Genomic DNA, 22,930 nt, shown 5'->3' on the forward strand with positions numbered 1-22,930 from the left:
TACCCCTTTTGTAGCTGTGAAAACTGAAGCTTGGCAAGATTGTCTTACGGTCACACATGGGTAAGCGACTAAGTGAGGTCTTTAGCTCCCTGGAAGTGCTCCTGCCTGTTGAGACCAGCTAGGTGGCTAGAATCACAAGGGTGCTCTCCCTAGGAGCCCAGACCCCCAACTCCGGGCATGCAGGGTAGACCTGGCTGACAGGAGCAGGCCTCTTGTTTCCTGGATAACCCACTTCCTCCTGGAGGTGAATCTTAGGCTCTGGTGCTGTGACCTCTAGTGCATCCCCTGTGTGAGGCCCCCACAGAATGGCTGGTGTAATTGCCCCCCACCCTTCCTTGTGTTTTAACATTTTAGCACCCTACTTCCTGCTCCTGCACCATGAAAATCCTGCTTTGTGACCTCCTGCTGCTCAGCCTCTTCTCCAGCGTGTCTGGAAGCTGCCAAAAGGACTGTCTGACCTGCAGAGAGAAGCTCCGCCCAGCTCTTGACAGCTTCAACCTTGAGGTAGGTCCTGGAGCATCCCTGCCTTCTCCTTCTTCCCTCCAGACCCAGAAGGAGAAACTTAGGGCCTTGCCCAGAGGTCGGGTGACTCATCTGGTGTCATGTGGTCAGTAGGAAACAGATGCAGAGGACACCTGAGTGGCTCAGTGGTTGAGCATCTGCCCTTGGCTCAGGTCATGATCCCAGGGTCCTGGGATCAAGTCCCACATTGGGCTCCCTGTGGGGAGGGGAGTCTGCTTCTCCCTCTGCCTATGTCTCTGCCTCTCTCTCTGTGTGTGTCTTTCATGAATAAATCAACAAAATCTTAAAAAAAAAAAAAAGGGAAACAGATACGGGCCTTCACATCTTCTAAGTACAAACCCTGACATTTTTCCACTTTTTCACATTCAGATAAAGGCATGCCTGGGCCGCCATTCCGTTCCCATTATTAAAATAATGCATACTCCTCTTAGAGAATTTGTCAAATTAAGAGAAGTCTGAAAAAAAGAAAATTACCCTTAATCCCACCTGTCAGAGAAACAATTTTAGTTTTTTCACGTGCTATATTATACCAGGATAATTTCCCCATGTTATTTAACATTATTTTAAGTTCTTTCTTTCTATGAATACAGTATAATTTGTTTAACTATGGTCCTCCTGTTGAACATGTACATTGCCCTCCATCTTTGGTATTAAAGTTAATTCTACAACAAATACCTAAATGCTCCCTTATATTTTAAATTTTGAATTTGAGGTGCAAATCTGGCATTAAATTTCTTTACATTAAATAAACTGCTTTCTTAACTGCTTTCATAGCAGTCTGAATGGTTATTCCTCTATTAAGCCCAATAGAACTCAATTATTTTTTCTTTGTAGTCAAACTTCTTTGAAAAGGTGCCATATTCCAAACCCCTCAATCTTTATCTTTTTAAGGTTTATTTATTTATTTATTTGAGAGAGAATGGGGAGAGAGGCAGAGGGAGAAGGAGAGAATCCTGAAACAGTCTCCCCACTGAGCATGGGGCCTGATGCAGGGCTCCATCCCAGAACCCTGAGATCATGACCTAAGCTGAAATCAGAAGTCAGCTGCTTAACCGACTGAGCCACCCAGGCGCCCCTCAAACTCCTCAATCTTTAAAAATCAACCAAAAGTAACTAGTGCTCCTTAAGGCAAGTGTACAAATATGGAATATATATTCATATTGGGTTAGCTCACTAACCATGAGTGGACAGCCCCTACAGACCCAAAGACCAACCTATCCCCACACCTGTTTTCTGAACAGTAATAACTACTGCATCATGAAGAGCATCCCCAGGTAACCCATCCAAAGTTTATCCATCCTTCTCATTGATCTGTTACGGTTTTTCTGAGCATTTCCTATATGCTGAGCCCAAGGCTTGGGCAAAGGATCCAAAGGTAGGTAAGCAGATGGATGGAGTTTGCAACCAGTGGGAGAGAAGATCTCACAATCCCTCCAAGAGGAAGTGATTAATTATTGGGTGCTAGGGAAGCTCAGAGCAGTGGCCCCCAAACTAGACTAGAAAGACAGAGCGGGCTTTTGGAAGATCAGAAGCATCTAAGGAGACCTGAAAAGTGGAAGTGAAGAGGCAGGGAGAGTGCTCCCCATGGTGGAGGGAGGCCAGGCGCACATGTGCAAATGCCTGTACCCAGAGGGAAATGTCATTTAAGGAACTGAGAAAATTGAGTTTGGCTGAAACATAGAAGGCCCACAGGGCTTTGTTGTGCAGCACAAAGAGGTTTAAAGTTTATCTAAAAAACACCTTCCCCTGATCTTAGTAAACAGAACAGACAACATAGTTTACCTGTAAACCCGTGATGAGCTGATAATCTGATAATCACCATGCAGCTAAATTCTCAATTTGTAGCCTAGACAAGACTGAAAGTTATGCACAATTCTGGAATCTCTAGCTTTCATGGTAAGTAACCCGTTATTTCCCACTCAAAAAAAAAAAAGTATTAGGACTTAAACGGATATTTGTATACTCAGGAAGTAATCTACACTTGTGCCTTCGCCCCCTTTGTACGGCATCACATCGAGCAAGGTCCAGGACCAATTTGTAGGCTTCCTCCTCCTTATCCTCTCCTGATAAACTTGCCTGGTTCTCTTCTCCATTCAGACTCCTCTTTTTCTATGTCCTGTTGGGTTCCTGTTCCTCTCCCCACTCTGTAAACACAAGTGATCACCAAGATCGGGGGTTTCTCATCTCCCTATACTCTCTCCTTCTGAGATGCCATCCTGGATCCCAGGCCTTCAGCTCTCCCCAGGCTGCAGGTGTCTCCCCAGGGTACACTCCTTACCTCAATCACTTTTTACAGTTCCTTAAAAATCCCGCTTTCCCTTCTTGGCCTTCCCAAGGCTTCAAGAACTTGCCCCACCATCCTGTGCCTTCTTCTCCCTCCTCCTTCATCCAATACTACTTCAAAACTCAGATTAAATTTCACCTGTGAGAACACTATGCTGATTCTCCACCTGCCCCCAGTAGAGCCACAACCTCGCTCATTTGTGTTCTGACAGGTACTTGTGTCTGCCAGTGTTTTACCATAACGTGTAAGGGTCCTTTTCTGATTGTGTTGGGGATCCCCATCGTGTAGCACAGAGCATGGCAGAGAGCAGTACTCCATGAACATGTTCCATGGAAATTGTAAGACAGCTAGACCCCTAGGCTCCTAATGGGTCCATCCAGTGCAAATGCTGCAGCATTTTCACATTGGCATCTTTCAAACCCAGTAAAGAATCTGGAACATGTTTCCATCCCACCCTAGCATTTAAATATCTGGGATCCAGACAACACCAGTTGATACTTCTTGGAAACAAGTTAGAATATAACCAGTTAGACCTTCACAGTGAAAGAGAAATCCTTCAAAGTGCCTGCTGACCCTCAGGGAACCTGACTGCCTGGTTGTTTTATTCCTAGTTTGTATTCACTTTTCACCTGTTTTTTAAAGTTTGATGAAATGCCTAGAACGTTGGCAACCACATCTCATTTCCAAATCTTGCAACTCTTTCCCAACTTTGTGAATTATGGGAGCTGGGGGAACTTAGATATTTCAGCAAGGATCACCTTCCCAATCCCTCCACTAAATTATGGAATTCTGAGCTATTCCCAGGACACTTTAAATCCTTGGCTTTATCAGGAAGTTCTGTATTTCTCACTCTAGATCAATGGTCCAAAGATGGCTGGCTTTGTGTAAGACTGTAGTTTTGGTCAGTAAATGACTCTCACACCCAAACCCATTGCAATGCCTTGGGCTTATGCCTAATTATGAATGATACTTAGCCCATAAGCTTATGTAGAGAAAAAAAAACTAGATTCACCAAGTTGTTTTAGAGACAAAGAAGAAGGCAACCATCAAGGTCTGGGGAAATGTATTTATAACTTCCTGAAACTTGAATAATAGCAAAAGAAATGAACTTCTAGTGCTTTCTACCTTCATTACATAAAAACTTACTGATTGATTTGCAGTAAGAGTTCCTAATATGTTTTCCTCTTGCACTACTTATCCATTTCCCTACTAGTGTTACCCCTCATATTCTAGCATAACTTACTAAAGCAAATAGCTCCTAAATGTTTTGGTCAAAAGTGATTTGATTCTTTAGTGCAGAAACTTGACAATCTCAGTGAGCCTCTTCTTTTCCTTCCAATGGGCTCATGTGCCTATTTCCCTAATGTTTGATCCCAGACATCCAGATGGCCCTTTGCTCAGTTTCCCTCTAAACCCAGCTTTACAGATGAATTTGGCACCAGTCTGAGACTTTCCAGATGCTCATCCACACTCTGGCTTAATATAGCAATGTCATCGGTGTAGGCTGTGAAAATGTGTTCAGCTCCACTTAATAGTCCATTAACCAATCTCTGGAAAGAGACTGGTGGGTCCCTTAGACCAGAGTGTTAGGCATTAAGCTCATATGCCCATCTGGTGCTACAAATGCTGTTGCGAATTTGGATTCCTCACATTTGCCCAAAACTTTCTCCTAAATCAAGGGTTGAGATGATTTTGTCAGTATCCAATTCATCTAACAGTATGTTGAGTCTCTGTACAGCCTATGCATCTGGTTTGATCATAGAACTTCATTTTCTCCGATTGACACCTAATCTAATTACCATCTGGGTTTAGCGACCCAGGGGCTCCCAGAAGATCTCATAGCCTCTAGGTTTAATAACCTCCACCTGTTCTTGTAAATGGATGGAGTAGAACTGTTCAACAAGCATTTGGGGTTCTATTCTGTAAGGAGTGGACCAAGTCTGCTCCAACTCCATGTTATCTCCAAAATTTTACACTTCTGTCTTTCCCAGTTCTACCCATGCTTTCCTGCTTTCCTCTTGACCCTGTAGAGTAGGATACCTCACACTCACCGCTATGGATATTGTAGACTGGATAATTCTTTGTCATGGGGTGGGGGCAGGGGACTGTCTGTGTATTGTAGGATGTTTACCAGCATCCCGGCCTTACTCATTGGATAGCAGTAGCATCCCCCCTTCCCCACCCACCATGTGACAACCAAAAATGGCTCCAGACATTTCCAAATGTTCCCTGGGGACAAAATTGCTCCCCACTAGATACCCATGGCTATAGAATAATAACTCAATGGGATGATGATCTGAAAAGAATGTACTACAAGTTGGTTGTGCCTGGTTTTCTTCAAAGTATTTCAGGAACAGCTAAATAAAGACCCAAGTAACCCTTCCTCCGACCACTATATTCCATGATGACACCTTCCTCCTCAAAGCAAGATCCAAAGCAGGATTTCTCAAATACAGTCCAGCCTCAGAATCACTGGGGCATTGGCTAAAAGTGCAGATTCCTGGACCATACCCTTGACATACTAAATCAGCATCTCTAGGAGTATAGGCTAAGAATCTGCATTCTAACAAACCAGTAGCAATTCTTTTTTTTAAGTTTTTTTTTAATTTATGTGAGAGAGAAAGAGTGAGCACAAGCCAGGAGGAGGGACAGAGGCAGAGGAAGTAGCAGATTCCCAGCTTCCCAGCTGAGCAAGGACTCTGATGCAGAACTCAATCCCAGGACCCTGGGATCATGACCTGAGCTGAAGGCAGATGCTTAACCAACTGAGCCACCCAAGCACCCTTAACCAGTAGCCATTCTTAAAGAGCACTCGGATTTGTAGCTACCACTGTGTTAAAGTCTACCCTCCCCCCACTATGGAAGCTGCCATTCATTCATACCCAGTGACTTTGTGGATGTGAAAAAGTGGCTTCTCTTTGTATCTCAGCTGAGTTGGCACTAATGATAATAGTTCTATCAGCATCTCTGAGGAAAATCTAAATGGAAAAGATATGCTCATGACTTGTGTATCAGCAGGGGCCACCGTCACTACCTATGGCTAGCAGGGGGGCCTGGCAAAGGGTGCACCTTGGAAATCTTATCAGGGAAGATAAGTGGCACTCCCACTGGCTACTGTCTCTTTCTCTCTGGCCCAGCAAAAATTAGCAATTTTCCCATCAGAACTTTACCTTTCAGTCTCGCAAGATTCTTACTCTTGTATTAATTTACAACAATTTGTATTGCAAGCACACAGGGCTCATTGAATAGGAGACATCCGGGATTGAAAGTCTTGGGTTCTCGTTCAGGTAATATCTTGTCTAACAGTGGAGTTTTGGACACATTAATTACTAAACCTCATCATAACATGTGAACATGGACTATGTTAGCAGTTTCCAAACCCAGGTAGGTTTCACAATTACCTGATCTTTATAAAAGTGCATTTTAAACCCTGGTTCTATTCCTCAGGAATTTAACTGGCTTTTGAATTCTGTCTTTTTAAAAGTGCTGAGGGGCACCTGGATGGCTCAGTTGGTTGAGCGTCCGACTCTTGATCACCAGTTCAGGTCGTGATCTCAGGGTCATGGGATCAAGTCCCCTCAGCTTCAGGTGCTGTGCTCAGTGGGGAGGCTGCTTCTCTCCCACTCTCTCTGCCCCCTCCCAACCCCTCTCTCTAAAATAAATTAATTAAATAAATACATAATTCTGAGATTATTTGGATTCCCACCCAGACCAAGCAGAAGAGCAGACTTAAGGTAGAGAAAGTATATCACCTGCTAGTAAGAAAGACCTAAAGTAACAATGGCTTAAATAAGACAGCGATTTGATTCCTCCAAGAAGTTGGGAGGTAGATAATCCAGGGCTGGTATGGCAGCTTTACCACATCGCCAATGTCCCAGGCTCCTTCTCTTTCTACTTTATCCGTATATGGGTGCCACTCCCACATGGCTTCCATCCTCTGAGTCACCTCATGTCTTCAAGATAGCCAATTGAGTTCCAGCCAATTCTAAGCAGGAGGCTGGAGGACGGGGAAAAAGAAGGAAGAAAGGATGCTCTCCCCTGATGAGTCAACCTCCTACTTTCCCAGGAGCCCCACCTTGTCACTTCCATTTTTATGCCATTGGCCACCTCTGGCTAAAAAGGAGTTTGAGAAACATACATGTGGCCTTCAGGAAGAAGACAAGTGTTCTGTTAGGAAGGAAGAGGCAAGATGGGTATGGAATGAACAACTGGCAGTCTCTGCCCCAGAAGGGAATTCTTAACAACTTGCATTTAAAGTGCTAGTTAGATACTTTGATGGTGATACCAGACAGGATCAGAGAAGTATCTGGAGTTCAATGGATGTCAGGCGCTGAACCTATAGACCTCGGATGCTCTGAAAGTTATGACCAAAATCACAGAAATGAACAGTCACCAAGGGGAAGATTGTAAAGAGAGATAAGAATCTTAAAGAATCTTAAAGATAGAATCTTAGGAACCCAGAAGGAAGGAGTCTGAGAGGTGAGTGCAATGTCAGAAAGAGAATTTTCAGGAGGGTGTGGCCTGTGCTGCCAAATGCAGCATAGTCTGTGACGAGGCCCAAGTGGATCTGGTGACTGGGAATTCACTGATGGTCCTCAAGAGGGCAATTAGTGGAAGAAGAGGGCAGAAAGCAGATTTCAAGGAGATGAGGCAAAAATGGAAGATGCGGAAATGGAGGCATGAGTACAGACCACATCTTGGAGAAGCTTGGCAGAGACAAAAGAGGGTCAGGGTCAAGAGTGGCAAAGGGTCACAGAGAAGCGGGACTGGAGGAGCCATTTTTTCGAGTTCGGTGGGATGGCTATAAGGTATGTGATTTAGCTTCATGCACAAGGAGGGATCCTTGTTTAGGGATCCGGTGGGAAACCTTGCCTATATTAACATCTGTGCCACTCTGAACACCATGGGGAGGCTTTTGCTCCCCAGATAGGGGATACTGGGCACACACTCCAGTCTTCTGATGTCCCACAGCTGTCCAGACAGAGCAGTATCTCTTGATGCCCTGTAAGCCAGGCAAGAGCTCCAAGGTTTGATGAAGGGCTCCGCAGCTACTCAGTGACTGTGATGGCAAGGTCATGTTGAAATGGGGTTTTCATCTGGCGGAGGACAGAAACACAGAGAAGCATTTGGGGTGAAGCAAAGACAGCAAATAGTAAAAGAAGTTGGAGGTTAGATGCTTCCAAAAGGCACAATTAAAGAATGTGGGAAGCATGGCCAAGGCCAGGACAAGTCAGGAAGGGTATGGAAACCTCATGGCCAGGGTGTTGGTATAGACTAGAAGTGGAAGACACCTGGAGAGACAGAGCAGCAGCAGAAGTTCCCAGAACCCTGGCAGGTCTACTGGATGGTATCTGATGACCCCTCTTCCCCACCTAAACCCGACTCCAACCTGTCTACATTCCAAAGGGTCTTGACCCTCATTTCCTATAACTGAGGCACAGGTAAGTGAGAACCAGTATATGTGGGATGAAAAATGAACCACACCAGGGTTCATCTCAACACGCAGATTTAAGTACATGCTTTGACATCCCCAGCTTCTTAAACCAAACTGATCTCTCCCAAGCCTGGGAAGAGAATAAAATAAGATTCTTTTTTATGGGTGACCCTCGTGAGTCGTATTGGCTTCAAAAACTCAGCTAGTGCTCTGAGTGTGGTTTGGGGCACTCATTCTGCACTGACTTTCTGTGATACCTGTGGTAAATTAACTCACCTCTCTGGCCAGATAGTTTTCTGTGTCTTTGCAACTCTGAAATTCTACAAACTTGAGTAATTATGTGTAAAACTGCTACATGATACTTAATAAAGAGATGCTTCAGAAGCACTTGCATTGGTACCAATGTGGATTTTGTATGCAATAGAAGGACTTTATCTCATCACCTTGGACTAATAGACATTCCCAATCCTTCTCCTCCCTTCCTCCCCACTCTGCCTATATCTTTGCAGGTGTGCATCCTTGAGTGTGAAGGGAAGGTCTTCAGCAGCCCTCTCTGGACTCCGTGCACCAAGGTCATGGCCAGGGGCTCCTGGCAGCTCAGCCCTGCGGACCCAGAGCACGTGGCAACTGTCCTTCACCAGCCAAGCACCTCTGAGATGCAGCTGAAGCGCATGCCTCGCATCAGGAGCCTAATCCAAGCCCAGGAAGGGACAGAGCCAGGCATGGATGAGGCTGGAGAGATAGAGCAGAAGCAGCTGCAGAAGAGATTTGGAGGCTTCACTGGGGCCCGGAAGTCGGCCCGGAAGTTGGCCAACCAAAAGCGGTTCAGTGAGTTTATGAGGCAGTACCTGGTCCTGAGCTTGCAGTCCAGTCAGCGCCGGCGCACCTTGCATCAGAATGGTAATGTGTAGCCGGAAGGGGAGCCCCTCCCAGCTGCACCGTCCACTTCAACCCATGAGTGAGTTGGGCACGATTGAGCTGGGGGCAAAAGGAAACCTTATATACCCAACTGTCTTAGCCTTTCTCCTGGGCCTGGAAGCACATTAGCCCCCAGATACATGCACACACACATCCCAGACCTCCCCAAGGTGTTCAGCTCCTGGGAGGCAGGGAAGGTATATTCACCTCTCTGCCTCCTACCTATCCTTTCTCTAGGGAGCAAACATTTTCCTCAGATTGTTCCTTAGCGCTGACCACTGCCATTTAGAGATTGGTTACCATGGGGATAATAGTAGCCTGTTAAGATAACTAATTCCTCTATCGCTCTCCAGGAGCTCAGTTACTATGGGGACAGTTAAGTGGACCAATCTACCTATCCAGTTGCCATAGTAACCATTCAGTTCACCTTTCCTCAGAGACTATCTAGGAACCCATAGCTAGACCTACTTCACCATCATCACTGAGCAAGGCTTAGAGAATCTGGGCCATCTTATGCCCAAGGGAATGCTTCTACATGTACTATAATACATATCAGATAATAAACATCAAACCCTCTAATTTATTGCCCAGTCATTACAAATTCCACTTTCCTTGGTCCGTCACCCTGTACAGAACTTCTAGTGGAGTAGAAAACTAGCACAGTGGAATTTTTCTGAAAATCTAAGAAAATTCTACCCATCAAACATGTGCCTTAACTCATATATGGGAATCTGATTATCTGCAGAGCCTCATACCTCTTCGTTAACAGTAGAAACTTACCCTAGTAGAAAGAACTAATCAATTGGTCATAAACATTCCCCTGAACATTACCCAAGTGAGGCTTTTCCCTGATTTAGGGGCATTAAAAAAGTCTACATGTGCTGTTTTATTTTGTTTTCCATATGTCAAAGGCAGCCAGATCATTAATAATCCTCATTTTCAAAGTATATTAATACAGCTGTTAATCTTTGGCACCCACACTTCAGCATGGGGGCAGCCCACATAGCTCTTTGCAGGTAAGCTGGTTGTAGAAGGTGCATTACCAAATACAGACGTAAGTATTAAATTGTGAGGAGAAGGCTGCCATGTGCATTTTAGCAGAATGACTAATCTCTAAAGGCCCTGAATTAACCCTCACGGTTTTTGAAGTCATACTCTTGGATCCTTAACAAGGATCCTATTCCTTCCTAAGCCATATTTGCATAGTACCTAACACAGCATATCTTTCAGAAATGGCATGGATTGAATTCTTTCCAATCTTAGACATTTATTCTTCTTAAAGTGGCTCTTAAGGGACACTGAGGCTCTTGTCTAATTCTGAACCACAGCTATTTTCTTTTCCTAAAAACAGTTTAAAATCAGTCACATTAGGGGCACCTGGGTGGCTCAGTGGTTGAATGTCTGCCTTCAGCTCAGGGTGTGATCCTCGGGTCCTGGGATGGAGTCCTGCATTGGGCTCCCTACTCACCAGAGAGCCTGCTTCTCCCTCTGCCTATGTCTCTGCCTCTCTCTGTGTGTCTTTCATGACTTTTAAAAATCTTTTTAAAAATAAAAAATGAAGGGATCCCTGGGTGGCGCAGCGGTTTGGCGCCTGCCTTTGGCCCAGGGCGCGATCCTGGAGACCCGGGATCGAATCCCACGTCGGGCTCCCAGTGCATGGAGCCTGCTTCTCCCTCTGCCTGTGTCTCTGCCTCTCTCTTTCTCTCTCTCTCTGTGTGTGACTATCATAAATAAATAAATTAAAAAAAAATAATAAAAAATAAAAAATGAAAATAAAAAATAAAATCAGTCACATTAGCAGAAATCAATTTATTTAAAAAAATTTTTGAGCCCCTATTCAGACAATTGACTTTGCTAGTTTTCTATTAAGCTTCCAGCTGAGAGGCACTGAAACATAACTTGGTAACTAGCTTGTCTGCTGCTTTGCTCAAGATGTAAAGTTCTTGACAGAACCACTGGAAATGTTAACCAGCTCATTTGAGTATATTATTGATTGTTCTCCTTCCTCTTTCTGCAGCCATCTCTCTGGTTCCTTTTTGCACACATTCAGGGTGGCTGAGTTCTAATATGGATATGTACTTACGAGTCCACACCAGGCAGCTGAGACCCTGTCTTCACTCACCCACACACACCCAACCAGCCCTACACATGCCTCAGATGTCTCCATCGTGGGGAATCCTGTTGCCAGGGTTGTTCTGGACTTCTGAGATACCCAATACCAACCACCACTTGGAAGGCTGGAGGAAGTGGGGCCTCTTGACACTGAAATGAGATAAAGAACCCTATTTAGAAGGTGTAATGATGTCAGGAAGGAGGGACATTGAGATGCAAGTCCAGTCCTAGAAAGATCCGTGCAAAGGGTATCTGCCTCCTATCCCTTTCCCTGTTCCTATTCTACTCTCTTCTGCCCCACACCTTGATCTTTCTAGACAGTGGAAAGTGAGCAGATCCATTCGTGGTGAGGAATTGGTGAAATCAGGTGTAAAGAGCACTTGCAATATAAAAGAGCCATAAATGAGGACACTATTTAGCCTCAAAAAATGAATTACTACACTTGGATTCCAAACATCAAGGATAAGAGAGCTGCTTCTGGGCTCCAGGCCTCAGCTCTGCCTTTCAAGTCCCAGCCATTATTCTGTGAATCCTGTCAATAGACTCAAGGCCAGACTTGAGGTGTATGGAGGAAGTTAGGGAACTCTACTTGCTGCTTCAGGGGCTCTTTATTCAGTTGATAAGTTTTCCATTGCCTCCCTTCTATTGCTCAGTCACCAGGGCAAATAGCATTGAAAGGTCAAAGAAACTACTGTGTTTGCCATTTTAATCATTTCTGTCTCCCCAGGTGTCCAGGTGATCCCCAAAACAGCATGTCTCCAGCCCCAGACCTGTCGGCTGGGAATCGGGACTCCTTCCTTCCCAAGGCCCTGAGGCAAGCTCTGCCTTCAGGTCTCCACCCTCAGGGTGGAGAACCTCCCTGTCTGGTTGTCTTTCCCTCCCCACTCCCCCAGTCCCTCCCTCCCCACCCCCCCATGGCATGTTTCATGACAACCTTGTTGCTACATCAGAGTGTATTTTTGTAATTCCTCTGGCTAACATATAAACGGCCCCATCTGTCCTCACTCCACACTCTCTCCTCTTCTAGGGGTGGGTCAAAGGAACAGGAAATTAAGCCCGGGGTTTTGACTTGTCACTGCCATAACTTGTTTGTAAAAGAGCTGTTCTTTTTGACTGATTGTTTTAAACAGATATTTCTCCATTAAACTTCTACTGAGCAAATGGTTAATACATTGGGTGGCTGTTTTTTAAGTGAGGTCACCAAGAAGCCCAGACTCCAGACACACCATCAGAGCTGCCTCTCTTGGGAAGCAGAGGCAAAAAGCACCTGGCTCTGCTTTATATAAAACAAGACGGGCAAGAATACATAAGCATAAACACCCTGATTGCACTGCATCTCCAGATCCAAGTGCGTGAATAGATGAGCAGGCTGAGGGGGCAGGGTGCTCAGAACCTCCCAGCGCCCGGTCAACGGCACCCTTGGGGCAGCTCGCTGGTCTCCACCTCCAGTTTCTGACTCAGGAAGGATTTGCACTGTTAACAAATTCCAGGTGATGCAGATCTTACTGGTTGCAGATCACTGGACTGAGACACGTGGAAAATGGGAGAGCCTAGACACACTTGTTGGTGTCATTTTTATCTCCAATTTAGCATGAAGCATGTTAAGGTGTAACTGTCAGTTAGGCGAGGAAACATATGGTGCACCCAGACAGGGTAACTGAGGAGCGTCAAACATCTAGTGTAGACCGGGTGATGGGAAATCAATGAGGGGGTAAGGAGCTCTTCTGGGATGCTGGGGGATCGTTATTGGAACCCAGGGAGAACTAAAGCTGTCCGCCACGCCCCCCCCTCCCTGTAGCTCTCAGCAGGAAAATGCAGTCATTCAGACACTGTGGGGTACAGGAAGGGCCAGGAGATGAGCTATCCCAACGTCTCTCTCCCCCTACCCTTCAAACTCCAGTCTGGTCTCACCTGTTGATCAAACCCAGCTGGAAGCTGGAAACTTCAAGTCTGTGCATACAGCCAGCCATAAAGGTGAGGCTGGCAGGTACACATGGAGGATGTGCAGCCCAAAGTCACAACTGATGTAGAGGGATTTGGGCAAACCTCAGTGAAGCAGTGGATTCTACTGAGACTTTGCATGGGGGTGGGGAGCAAGGGAAAGGGGGCCGAGAGAAGCTCTCCACTCTACCACATAGTAAGGAAAAGGGCCAAAAGACCACCCCTGGGCCAGCTTTACTAGCTGCTGGGCTCGAGTGAGGTAATCCAACCCCCCACTGGGAGCACCTCACCCACACTGGCAGGCCCTGTTAGGAGCCCTAGATCCCACTCCCAGATCCCACTCCCAGAGACATCTGTAGTCTCAGAAGCTAAAATTACAAGAAGCAGTCCCAGCTCAGGAAGAATGGGATGTTTCTTTCTGCTTCCCACCACCTAGACCAGCATTCTCCAGCCATCCAGGCCATCACAGTACATGGAATCGGTGAACTCAAGGAGTGTCCCCAGCATGCTCCCTGAAGTCAGAACCATCCCATAAGCAGAATATGTACTTACTTTTTCCTAAGGCATTTGGCCACTCATCAAGAAACTCAGGAATAGAGCCAAAAGCATATTTCCCATTGTCAAGATAAGCAGTACTGAAAAATGCTTATTGCCTGGGTTGTAATCTTAGTGTCCTTATTTCCCAACGTATGCCCTTGGGTAGGTTCTTTAACCTCTGTGCTGCCTCCTTCTCATCTGTAAAATGGGAATAAGAGTAGTAACTTTCATGGGGTTATTTAGGTAAGCACTTGGTTATTCACGTAAGCACTTGGCCTGGCTCCTAATGGTCCCTATTATTACAAGCTAATGAATGCGTAGGCTTTGCCCAAATGCCATCATGTGTTCACCACCAAGAACAACAGTAATCTTAGCCTCTGTAGGGGGGAGGGAGTAGAGGGACAGGCACACATGAAATCAGACAATGTACCATTTTATTCCTTATAAAATATATTTCATATTGTCGCTGTAAAAACATTACATTTCACATTTTTAAAAAAATTTTTTTAACAGTAAAAATAATACTTGGAAGACAGCTGGGGGGAAAAGGCGCCAATAAGACAAATTCACAGATGGGATTTATCTCCCTCTTCTCTCTTTCCTTTTTTTTTTTTTTTTTTTTAATTTTTTTTAATTTTTGGCCCTGGTAAAGTCAGAACCTGGGAGGACCAGAAAGTAACAGGACAGATTTCTTCAAACAAATGAGTTTCTCACATCCAAATCAATGCTGTCCTCCAAGGAGTCAAGCTATAGGCTTACTATCAGAAAGTTGGTATCACTCAGAATGCTCTCTGAAATTACAAAATTGCTTTCACAGCCAGCTTAAAAGCCACATAATTAAATCCAAGCTATTTCCCTCGCTAGTCGGTCCATGAGCTTTGCCCCTGTGATCTCACTTGACCACAGACATCATTCACTGGACTCTGCACTGAATGAGCATGGGTGCAGATTGAGAATCATTAAGGCTGTCCGAAGCAGGCACCACAGACTCCAGAGGTAACCCCAAGAAATACATTGAATAGGGGTAACATCCCTGGAATAAATGGTTTCCCCAAATCATTTCTTTTGAAAATCGGTCCTGTTAGATTCCAGTGCACAGCTGTGGCACCTGCCCTCCTGTCAGATTCTGCTGCCCAGGTGGGCTGGGAAGTAGGGAGAGACGCGGAGATGCAGGAAACAGGCATAATCGCTGATCAGTTCACAAGCCACCCCCACCCTCCAAGAAGAAACAAATGGGGCAACCCCACGGACAGACCACATGTCAAGAACCAACACAACAGCCACAAGATGGGAGCGGAGGCCGCCACCGCCACCACCACCTATAAGGAGAGAGGAACAGATACAGACAGGGAAAGCTGCACCAAAATAAAACATTAAAAAAAAAAAAAAAAAAAAACCACCTCAGTTTTTAAACTGTTTCATCCCTTTCTTCTTTCTCTCTGCCTCTTCTGCCCTGGGTACCAACGACATGAGAAGCCTACCTCACTTAGAGGAAATCTTGATAGCCAGTTATATCTACACGGACCAAACTGAGGGAAAAATGAAAATAGCTTTTCTAAAGACGAGACTCAGCCAGAGCTGTGATTAAGAAGGGAAGGGAAGACGCTGCTAGGCAGAGTCCTCACGTCTCAAAAGCTCCCTCCCCTTGCTGGTAAGAGCTGAAGATGGACAACAAGCAACCACCTGCTGTCAGCTTTTAATTCTCTCAGAGGTGGAAGGGACAGGAAGGAGGACCCCAGGCCACCTCTTGCTGGCCTGGTTTTGAGCTTTAGGGACAGATTCCACATACTTTTTCTTTCTTATTTTTTTTTTTTACTAAGTTATAAAAATAAACCCCGTCACCACCACAGACACCCATACATGGGAGTCACTATCAGCGTTCGCAACATCACATCTCTAAGGTCAGCGGGTTTTCTCACACTCAGTGTGTCCCAGATTGACAAACATCTGTGCGGCTCCCACGTGAAGTGGCCAAAGGAGCCTCGACAGCCAGGGATTTTCACCTGGGAGTAAGAGGACAACCTCAGTTACAGCCAGGGGATGGACTTGGTGGCATTCCTGAACCCCTGACCTCTGGCGTGTAGGTGCAGTGCCCAGTGCCAGTACCCAAGGCAGGTAAGCAGCAGGTGGCCACACTCATGCAGGCCAGAGGAACTCCCAGACACATAGGCCTTAAAAGAAAGGAGATGCCCAAAACAAAATGTGTCCTGCTCCTCAGCTCATCTGGTCTCAATTAAGCACAGATGGGCAGGGTTCTAAACTCCCCACCCACATCTCCCTTCTTGTCAACAAAAATAGCTTTGCTTATTTACTCCACAAACAGTGCCATCCAGGCTCCCCTCCATTCCTGAGGGCTCCAGAAACAGCAAAGGCTAAAAAAGCACCAGGAGCTGCTCATCCAACCCCCCACCCCAGGAGTTCCTCCACCACTCTTTTACCGTCCCCCTCCTACCTGCAGGGAAGAAATGGGTATCCAGCAGGTCTTGGCCTCAAACTGACCTTCCCACCACAGGGACTGGACCAACATGGATAAACATCCAGAGGCCGCTGACACTGATGGAAGACTCCTGTCCTACCCGTCACCTCAGGAAGATTGGATTCTCTCGGACCCTCTGAGCCAACAGAACAATCTGGAACCTGCCAACTCCCTCTCCATGGTGGGGGCAAGCTGCCACTTACTTTTCTGTCTCTTCTTTCCTCCCTCCGTCCCGCCACACCAGCCCTAACTGCAGCCTCAGGACAGTATGAGAAAATCCCTGGTAAAACCAGAGACCGAGGAACCTGTGCAGAGTGTGCCGAAGGAGGGAGGGCCTCTCACTCAAGTGGAAGGGAGCTTGAATCAGATAAAAGGCTTCTGAATACAGTGGAAAAGAATATAAAGTGTTTTAGAGGTGTCCTGTCCATAACTGGAGGGAGGAACATCAAGAGGGAGTTTACTCAGGTAACAGCAGAGGGCTTTCACAGATACTAAAACCCTCCAGCTTTTCCTCAAGGAAAGAGGGGAGAACGATCAAGGTAGTGTTTAATTGCCACATTTTTCAAAAAGTGAATTCATATAGCCTTTTGGCTCAGCTATTTGGGGGACAATCTTTAAAAACCTACTAGTCTGGGCTTTGAGAAGAAGCCATACAATATTTGTTGGGATGTAACCCAACAGCTGAGTGACCCCAGATTCAAATCGTTGTCATCAAGAAAGGGTTTTCCTTTTACTTCCATGGAAGCTGCTCGGTGAGAACAGGCTCTCCCTTCTCCTGGATGCGGGTGGAGAAGAGGGGCCGGCTGTACCTTAAAAAGTGCACAGATTCCCCACTCCTCCCACCCTATCCACAGCAGGTCCTGCTCTCGGACTCATCAGCCAGAAACTTATTTATTTATTTTTTTTTTAAGAAAAGTAAATTCATCTTGCTCACCGTCCCTTCTGGAAGAGTTGAGAAAGCAAAGAATTCACCAACTCAGCAGGAAACAGAATGAGCTGTTCCGTCTTTTGAAACATGCAAACTAATCCCCTAGAGAGAGACTCAGGAAAGGGAGGGTAATTAATTCTTTGGTCTCTGGTTCACTGCAGACTACCCTTGGTCAGTTTTGGCTCTCTCTCCTATTCTGGGGGAGGGGGGATATTTTCCTTTCTTCTTTTAAAAACTAAACTGTTCCCCAAAGGGAGGGGGAAATGTGTTAAGTATTGAACCTTAGCCAATAGAGCCCAAACTCCCCATGTCCACTCTTTATGTTTTAGGTTTCTGCTGAGGGCTTGTGACACGTCTGTCTTTTGTCATCTGGCTGCCAGTCAGGGCAGGGAGCAAAGAGGAGGAGCCGGTGGGACAGGTTCAGTCCAGGAAGCGCTGGCAGGCCTTCTTCCAGCGGCAGGCTGTACACCACTGGTCCCGGTGCTCGATGCCATACACTTTACGGCACTTCTTAGCCTCCCCACGGGCTTTCCTGTCAAAAAGGAAGAATGAGGGTACAGACGTGCACTGGTAGTTAAGACGTGGAGCACAGCACAGCCTGGCATGAGGCTGAGCAAAACAGCAGAGGCTGAAAAGGTGGGAGCCAATGGGCCAAAGGAGCAAAGTCCCCTCCACACCCCACCACCACCACCGCCCCCCTGCATCCAGCATGTCCCCAGCTGCCTCTTCCACCCCCCAACCAGGGAACTAACCCTGGAGACTAGGCTCGCTGGGCTATAGTTGACACCTAGAGTGGACATGGTGGGGACAGAGGCCAGAGGGGAGGCCACAGGAGCAAATGGTCTCACCTGGCACTGCTCTGGGCCCGAGGTGGAGAAGTAACAATCAGGTGAGATTTCATTGCAGGCGGTGGCTGCTGGGGCTCGCTGAAGCTTAGCGACCGGCTCCGGACCTGGGCACAGAGAGAGGGGCCATCAGCACAGGCCGGGGACACCAGGACAGTAGTGAAAGGTTGCAGAGTGAGGGCAGGCCTTTAAGGCACACTTCCGTGCCTAAAGCAGGTGCCTCTGGCAGGGGAGCCTCTTAACCTGGCCACCTGTAGGTTTAAGTGGAATCACTGCAGGTAGAACAAAGGAGGGGCTGTACTGCCTCAGTGGCTTCTGCAAGCACTCAGACTTGACAACATGTGACACCTTCCCATAGGAGATATTTAAGACCAGGACCCACTGTGAGTGGCTCAAAAGGATTTCAGATTGATTTTAGTTCAGAGGTAAGCAACACCCTCACAAGCTCCCATCATCTGTCTTGCCTACCCTCATCCTCTCCACCTTCCCTTCTTCTCTCCCTTTTTCTCCTCTGCACACTGGAACCTTAACAAGCACCCACAGATAACTCAGGGCTCAGCAGGGAACCGACCCCATGCTTGCCCAGTGACTTCCCTGGCAGCAAACTTGCTTGATCTGGATGCTCCTTCTCACACACCTGCCCTAGCACCCCCTGAGAGGGGCTGTGACCACTAGGGAGTGCCAGGCAAGGGGGAGAGTGCATGTAGGCCCTCTAGAAGTCTGGGGACTGGAAGCAAGTACAGGAGCTGGCGGGGGGGGGATGGCCTCCAGCACCAGTAACATACAGAAGAGCCTTGGGCTGGCTCTGGGCCCACCAGAGGTGCCCAGGGGCTCAGAGACAGACAAACTCACCGGAGAGAGGGAGGAGGCCGTGGAGGGGGCGGCAGCCCAGCTAATACTGGTGTAGATGTGTGGCGACACGGGGATCTGAAAGGACGGCAGGGCCTGCCAAAGACAAGAGCAGGTCAGCCTCAGGCCCACTTGTTCGGGCAGTGTGCAAGTCTACCCATGCTCCCTAGAACTTCTAGGTACTCATACCACAGCAGAGTATGGGCCTCCAAGCAGACAATACTGGGATGCACCCAAACACTGCCTGGGGGAGACGCCAGCAAGCCCAAGTCTTCGAGTTACTCCTTAGTCCCAGGCTCCAATCCTTTTTTGGATCCCTTCTCTCAGAGCTGGTCTCTGTGCCAGCCTCATGACTGAATCATCACTTGGATTAGCATCAGTTGGCTCACCTTCCAAGAACATGCTAAAGGCAGTGCCCCCAAAGAAGTCTAAAACCCTTCTAAGCACAGGTGGTATTGCTATACTAAGTATATGGTGTCCCCAGGCAACCACTTGGAAGGAGGCAACACTCTCCTAGATGTTCGGGTTTAGGTCTGTTTGTAAAAACACCAATTGCCCTCTCTAGGGCCCAGCTTGTGGGTCAGCCAGCAGCCCAAAGGGGCCCCCTGAAGTTGGCCAAACATGAACTAGCCAAGCAGCCACTCATTCTAATGAGAAGGAGAGCTGGCTCATTTTGTAAAGTCTTTCTGATTGAAAGCACTGCTTTTTAATTACTGACTTGTAAGCCAGGCTGGAGTCTGATAAAACCAAGCTGTAGGCCTAAAAGGATGTTTTTAGAAAATGGCACAGAGCAAGTTGTGCATTCACTGAGTACTTATGTGTGGTAAAGATCAGCTTACATGTCACCCCCTCTACAATAACTTGCCCAGCCACACGGGCATAATAGTTTGGTTCTTCCTGTACCCACAACAATTTCTCCTGCCTCTCAAAAGGCATTTTGACCACTTATTATAATTAATCAGACTTACATATTCATTTCTTTCTCCCGCTAAACCATGCACTTCACACCATCAGCGACTATGTCTTACTCTATTTGAAAAGCTTAGCCCAATGCTTGACACATAGCAGGTACTCAAAAACATGGGTGCCGGGTTGTTTGTTAACGTCACACAATTTTAGGAGGTAGGGATTTACCGTGGGAAGCGCAAATCCACAACTCCATCCCCTGGTATAACCAGGGATATAACAGTTCCCCAGTCCAAATCCATCGACCAGGTCACTCGGATTCAACCAGATTTCTAGTAACTACTCATGACAGCCACCGATGGAGAACTATGGAATTCCCACATTTATTGACCATGAAGTCATTTTTCTTTTCTTCTTTGTAGAAGTTAGCAATTAGCAATCTAGCCAAAGGCCTCAGCCTTCGATCAGGCTGACCAGTGACAGGTCAGACACCAAACATCCTCATGGCCACAAGGCTGAGCTCCCAATGTCTGCCAGTCCCATACCTGGTACGCATGGTCGGCCTGAATGTGCCAGAAGGAGCCAGGAGCTGACTTGCTGAGAGCACCAGACGGCAGGTAAGACTCCAGGCCAGGGTGTTCTGGGCCTGAGGACTGGGTTTTGGGAGGAGGTGGTGGAAGGAGAGCAAGAGGAGGGCTGGTCATGCCGGGGGTGGGTGCTGGGTCAGCTGCAGGGGTGCCAGCAGCAGCGGCTTCCTCCTTCATCTGCACCTCTGTGTAGTAGAAATCCTCCTCCCGCTTGAACTGGTCAGAGTCCACAGTGTCTCTGTGAGGGAGGGAGATGTGGTGATGGTCAGGGACAAGTTGTCTCAGGTCAAACACAGGGACACTGTGGCACAAGAGGGAAGAGTGATGGCTCAGGCCAACCCAGCCAAGGCAGGGAAGGAGACCAAGAGAACCCTCAAAAGTCTCACTGCTGATGCAAAGGATGATGTGCTTACACATTAGTGGGAACTGTTTTTCCTCGTACCTAAGGTTCCTCCTCTCAAGGGATGTGTGCACACCTCTCCTCCTGCAATAGTCATCTGACTCTGCAACGGGTCCCCTCTGAGCCCCACATACTGTGGTCACATCCTCTACTTAAGGGAAAGGGCTGTGAGTCAGTTTCCACTGCCATAAGCAGCCCTGGCTCCGGGGAGTCAGAGCTGATGCAGCCCCAGCTCCCTGAGGGGAAGGGGGTGCAGAACCCACAATGAGGTCTCACCAAATCACCCAATTTCTACACGGAATTAAAACATCTTGCTTCCTACAGTGAGGCAGGAAGACAAGTCCACAGATGGACAGGGCTCCCTTCCCATGAACAGCATCAACATTCACCATGAGAGGAGGGCCCTTCCTTCCCAGCAAAGATCACTTTCCAACAAGCTATTTTGCCGAACACAGGGGCCAGGGAAGGCACCAGGTGGTCTTCTCAGCAAGTCATTTTCTTGGAGCCATTCTTGGCTGTAGGTCATGGGGAATTGGCACAGTGGAGGAACACCTGAGTGGGTCCCCACGTAAATGGGCCCTGGGCTCCATACCTACCCCAGGTGGAGGGCTTTGACATGTCGTTTGATGCCCACAATGGAGCGCAGAACTTTGCCACAGTTTGGCCACAGGCACTTGTACATGACCTTCACGGAGTTCTGGGGGAAAGGAAGAGAATATCATGGGGATATGCCCCTCCCTCTCACCACTCCTCATCCTCACCCAGTGGGGATTTCAGCTGCCCTCAAACAGAACCTAACAAAAAGCTCTAAGGAAGGGATTCTCTGGGACCAGAGAAACAGACAGGCAGAGGCAGAAAGCCCAGACCCAGGAGATGGTCCTGCTGCTAGCAGCAGTGCTGGGTGCTGGGAATAAGACCCCACAGGAGGCCCTCATGCATGGGCCCTATATGAGTGCAGTGAAGAAGGCAGGGATTGGGGCAGAGGTAAAAAGGAACCAGTGTGAAGGAGGAGGAGTGTGCCCCTGGGGATATCATGAGGGAACACAGGAGCAAAGGAAAATGGAAATGGGATGGAGCCTGAGAACACTAAAGACCAAAGGACCCATGCCACCACCACCACCACCACCTGCCGCCCCTCTATAGCTGGGTCTCAAGCCGATGTCAGCGCCACACCATACCACATACCTTTCTTTTGCGTGGAGCTGGTTCATCCAACAGGAAAGCATCTGGATCGGTCTCAAATCCATTATCAGTTTGGGGAGAACCAAAGGCATCCCCCAAATACTTGGGGCTGGCCTGAGGGTGGGGAGGCGAGGGAGTAGAAATGCCACTGCTCGCACTCCAGTGCCCGCTGGTGGTGCTGCTGCCACTGTCAGACACATCACCGCTTTCCTTCCACGGATCACAGGCGGCACGGGAAGCTGCCCAGAGAGAGAAGACAGGAGCATTCACATGCTATCCCCAGGCAGGGCTCCTGGCACAGCTCTGTCTACATCAGATTCGTACCAGCAGCCCCAGTCAGAGGCCATGAAATTCTAGTTTGGAGTCTGGCTTCCTGAATCCAATTGCTGGCTCTGGCTCTGCCTGGCTTTGCCACTTCCTTGAGTGGGGGAGGACCCTAAAATCTTTCCTTTCTGAGCTTCCATGAAGTAGCCCGGCTCTGCACTAGTGGGCATTTCCTACCACAGCCATGCTGATCATCATTAACCCACAGACACACACTGCAACTTTCTTTTATAGATTATTAATAGAAGGATAACCTAATTAAAATGTATTTCTCACTTTATATGTTTAAAAAAAAAAACGGCAGGGGGAGAGTAGGGTGTCCGGTGTGGGGAGGGGCAAGACCTTCCTCTGCATCTAGACATAAGAGGGTCGGTGAGAACTTGCACAAACCAGCGTGCGGGGTCTCACTTGAGACCCTTTCTCCACAGCAAAGGCAGATGGAAAGGCCAACTGAAGGGTTCCTTGGTCAGGCTTTCTTGAAAAATGCCTTTCCATAATTTAAACCCAGACAAGGACACCAAAACCTGCGTGTGAGAAACAATCCTACCAGCCCTTACAGCTATGGGAGGTGTAACATTTACCAGAGCTAACTACAGCCCAGGCGGCTCCTGCTTTTATCCACAAGTAACACGTCTGGAGAAGGAAAGAAACTCTGAGGGCAATTCAGACTGACCATGAGATGTCG

At 47.5% G+C, this 22,930-nt stretch overlaps 2 protein-coding genes across 6 annotated transcripts in view; one reads left to right on the plus strand and one right to left on the minus strand.

Annotated features, from left to right (window-relative positions):
* Positions 1–367: 367 nt before the first annotated feature.
* Positions 368–12,354, plus strand: PNOC (prepronociceptin). Its single transcript, XM_055300394.1, has 3 exons — positions 368–504; positions 8,750–9,198; positions 11,998–12,354. Exons 1-2 carry the CDS (start codon positions 379–381, stop codon positions 9,149–9,151), a joined length of 528 nt encoding a protein of 175 aa, XP_055156369.1. The 5' UTR covers positions 368–378; the 3' UTR covers positions 9,152–9,198; positions 11,998–12,354.
* Positions 12,355–14,165: 1,811 nt separating this feature from the next.
* The window catches only part of ZNF395 (zinc finger protein 395), a 60,144-nt gene continuing 51,379 nt past the window's right edge, over positions 14,166–22,930 (minus strand). For all 5 annotated transcript variants that reach the window (XM_055299882.1, XM_055299879.1, XM_055299880.1 and 2 more), the window contains exons 5-10: positions 21,925–22,160; positions 21,336–21,436; positions 20,298–20,577; positions 18,850–18,942; positions 18,001–18,104; positions 14,166–17,684 (exon numbers count right to left, since the gene is read on the minus strand). In XM_055299882.1, coding sequence (XP_055155857.1) covers positions 17,573–17,684; positions 18,001–18,104; positions 18,850–18,942; positions 20,298–20,577; positions 21,336–21,436; positions 21,925–22,160 — 926 coding nt within the window. In that variant the 3' untranslated portion in view covers positions 14,166–17,572. The remainder of the gene's footprint in view (positions 17,685–18,000; positions 18,105–18,849; positions 18,943–20,297; positions 20,578–21,335; positions 21,437–21,924; positions 22,161–22,930) is intronic.

Source organism: Nyctereutes procyonoides, unplaced genomic scaffold, assembly GCF_905146905.1.
Source record: "Nyctereutes procyonoides isolate TBG_1078 unplaced genomic scaffold, NYPRO_anot_genome, whole genome shotgun sequence".
NCBI lineage: Eukaryota > Metazoa > Chordata > Mammalia > Carnivora > Canidae > Nyctereutes > Nyctereutes procyonoides.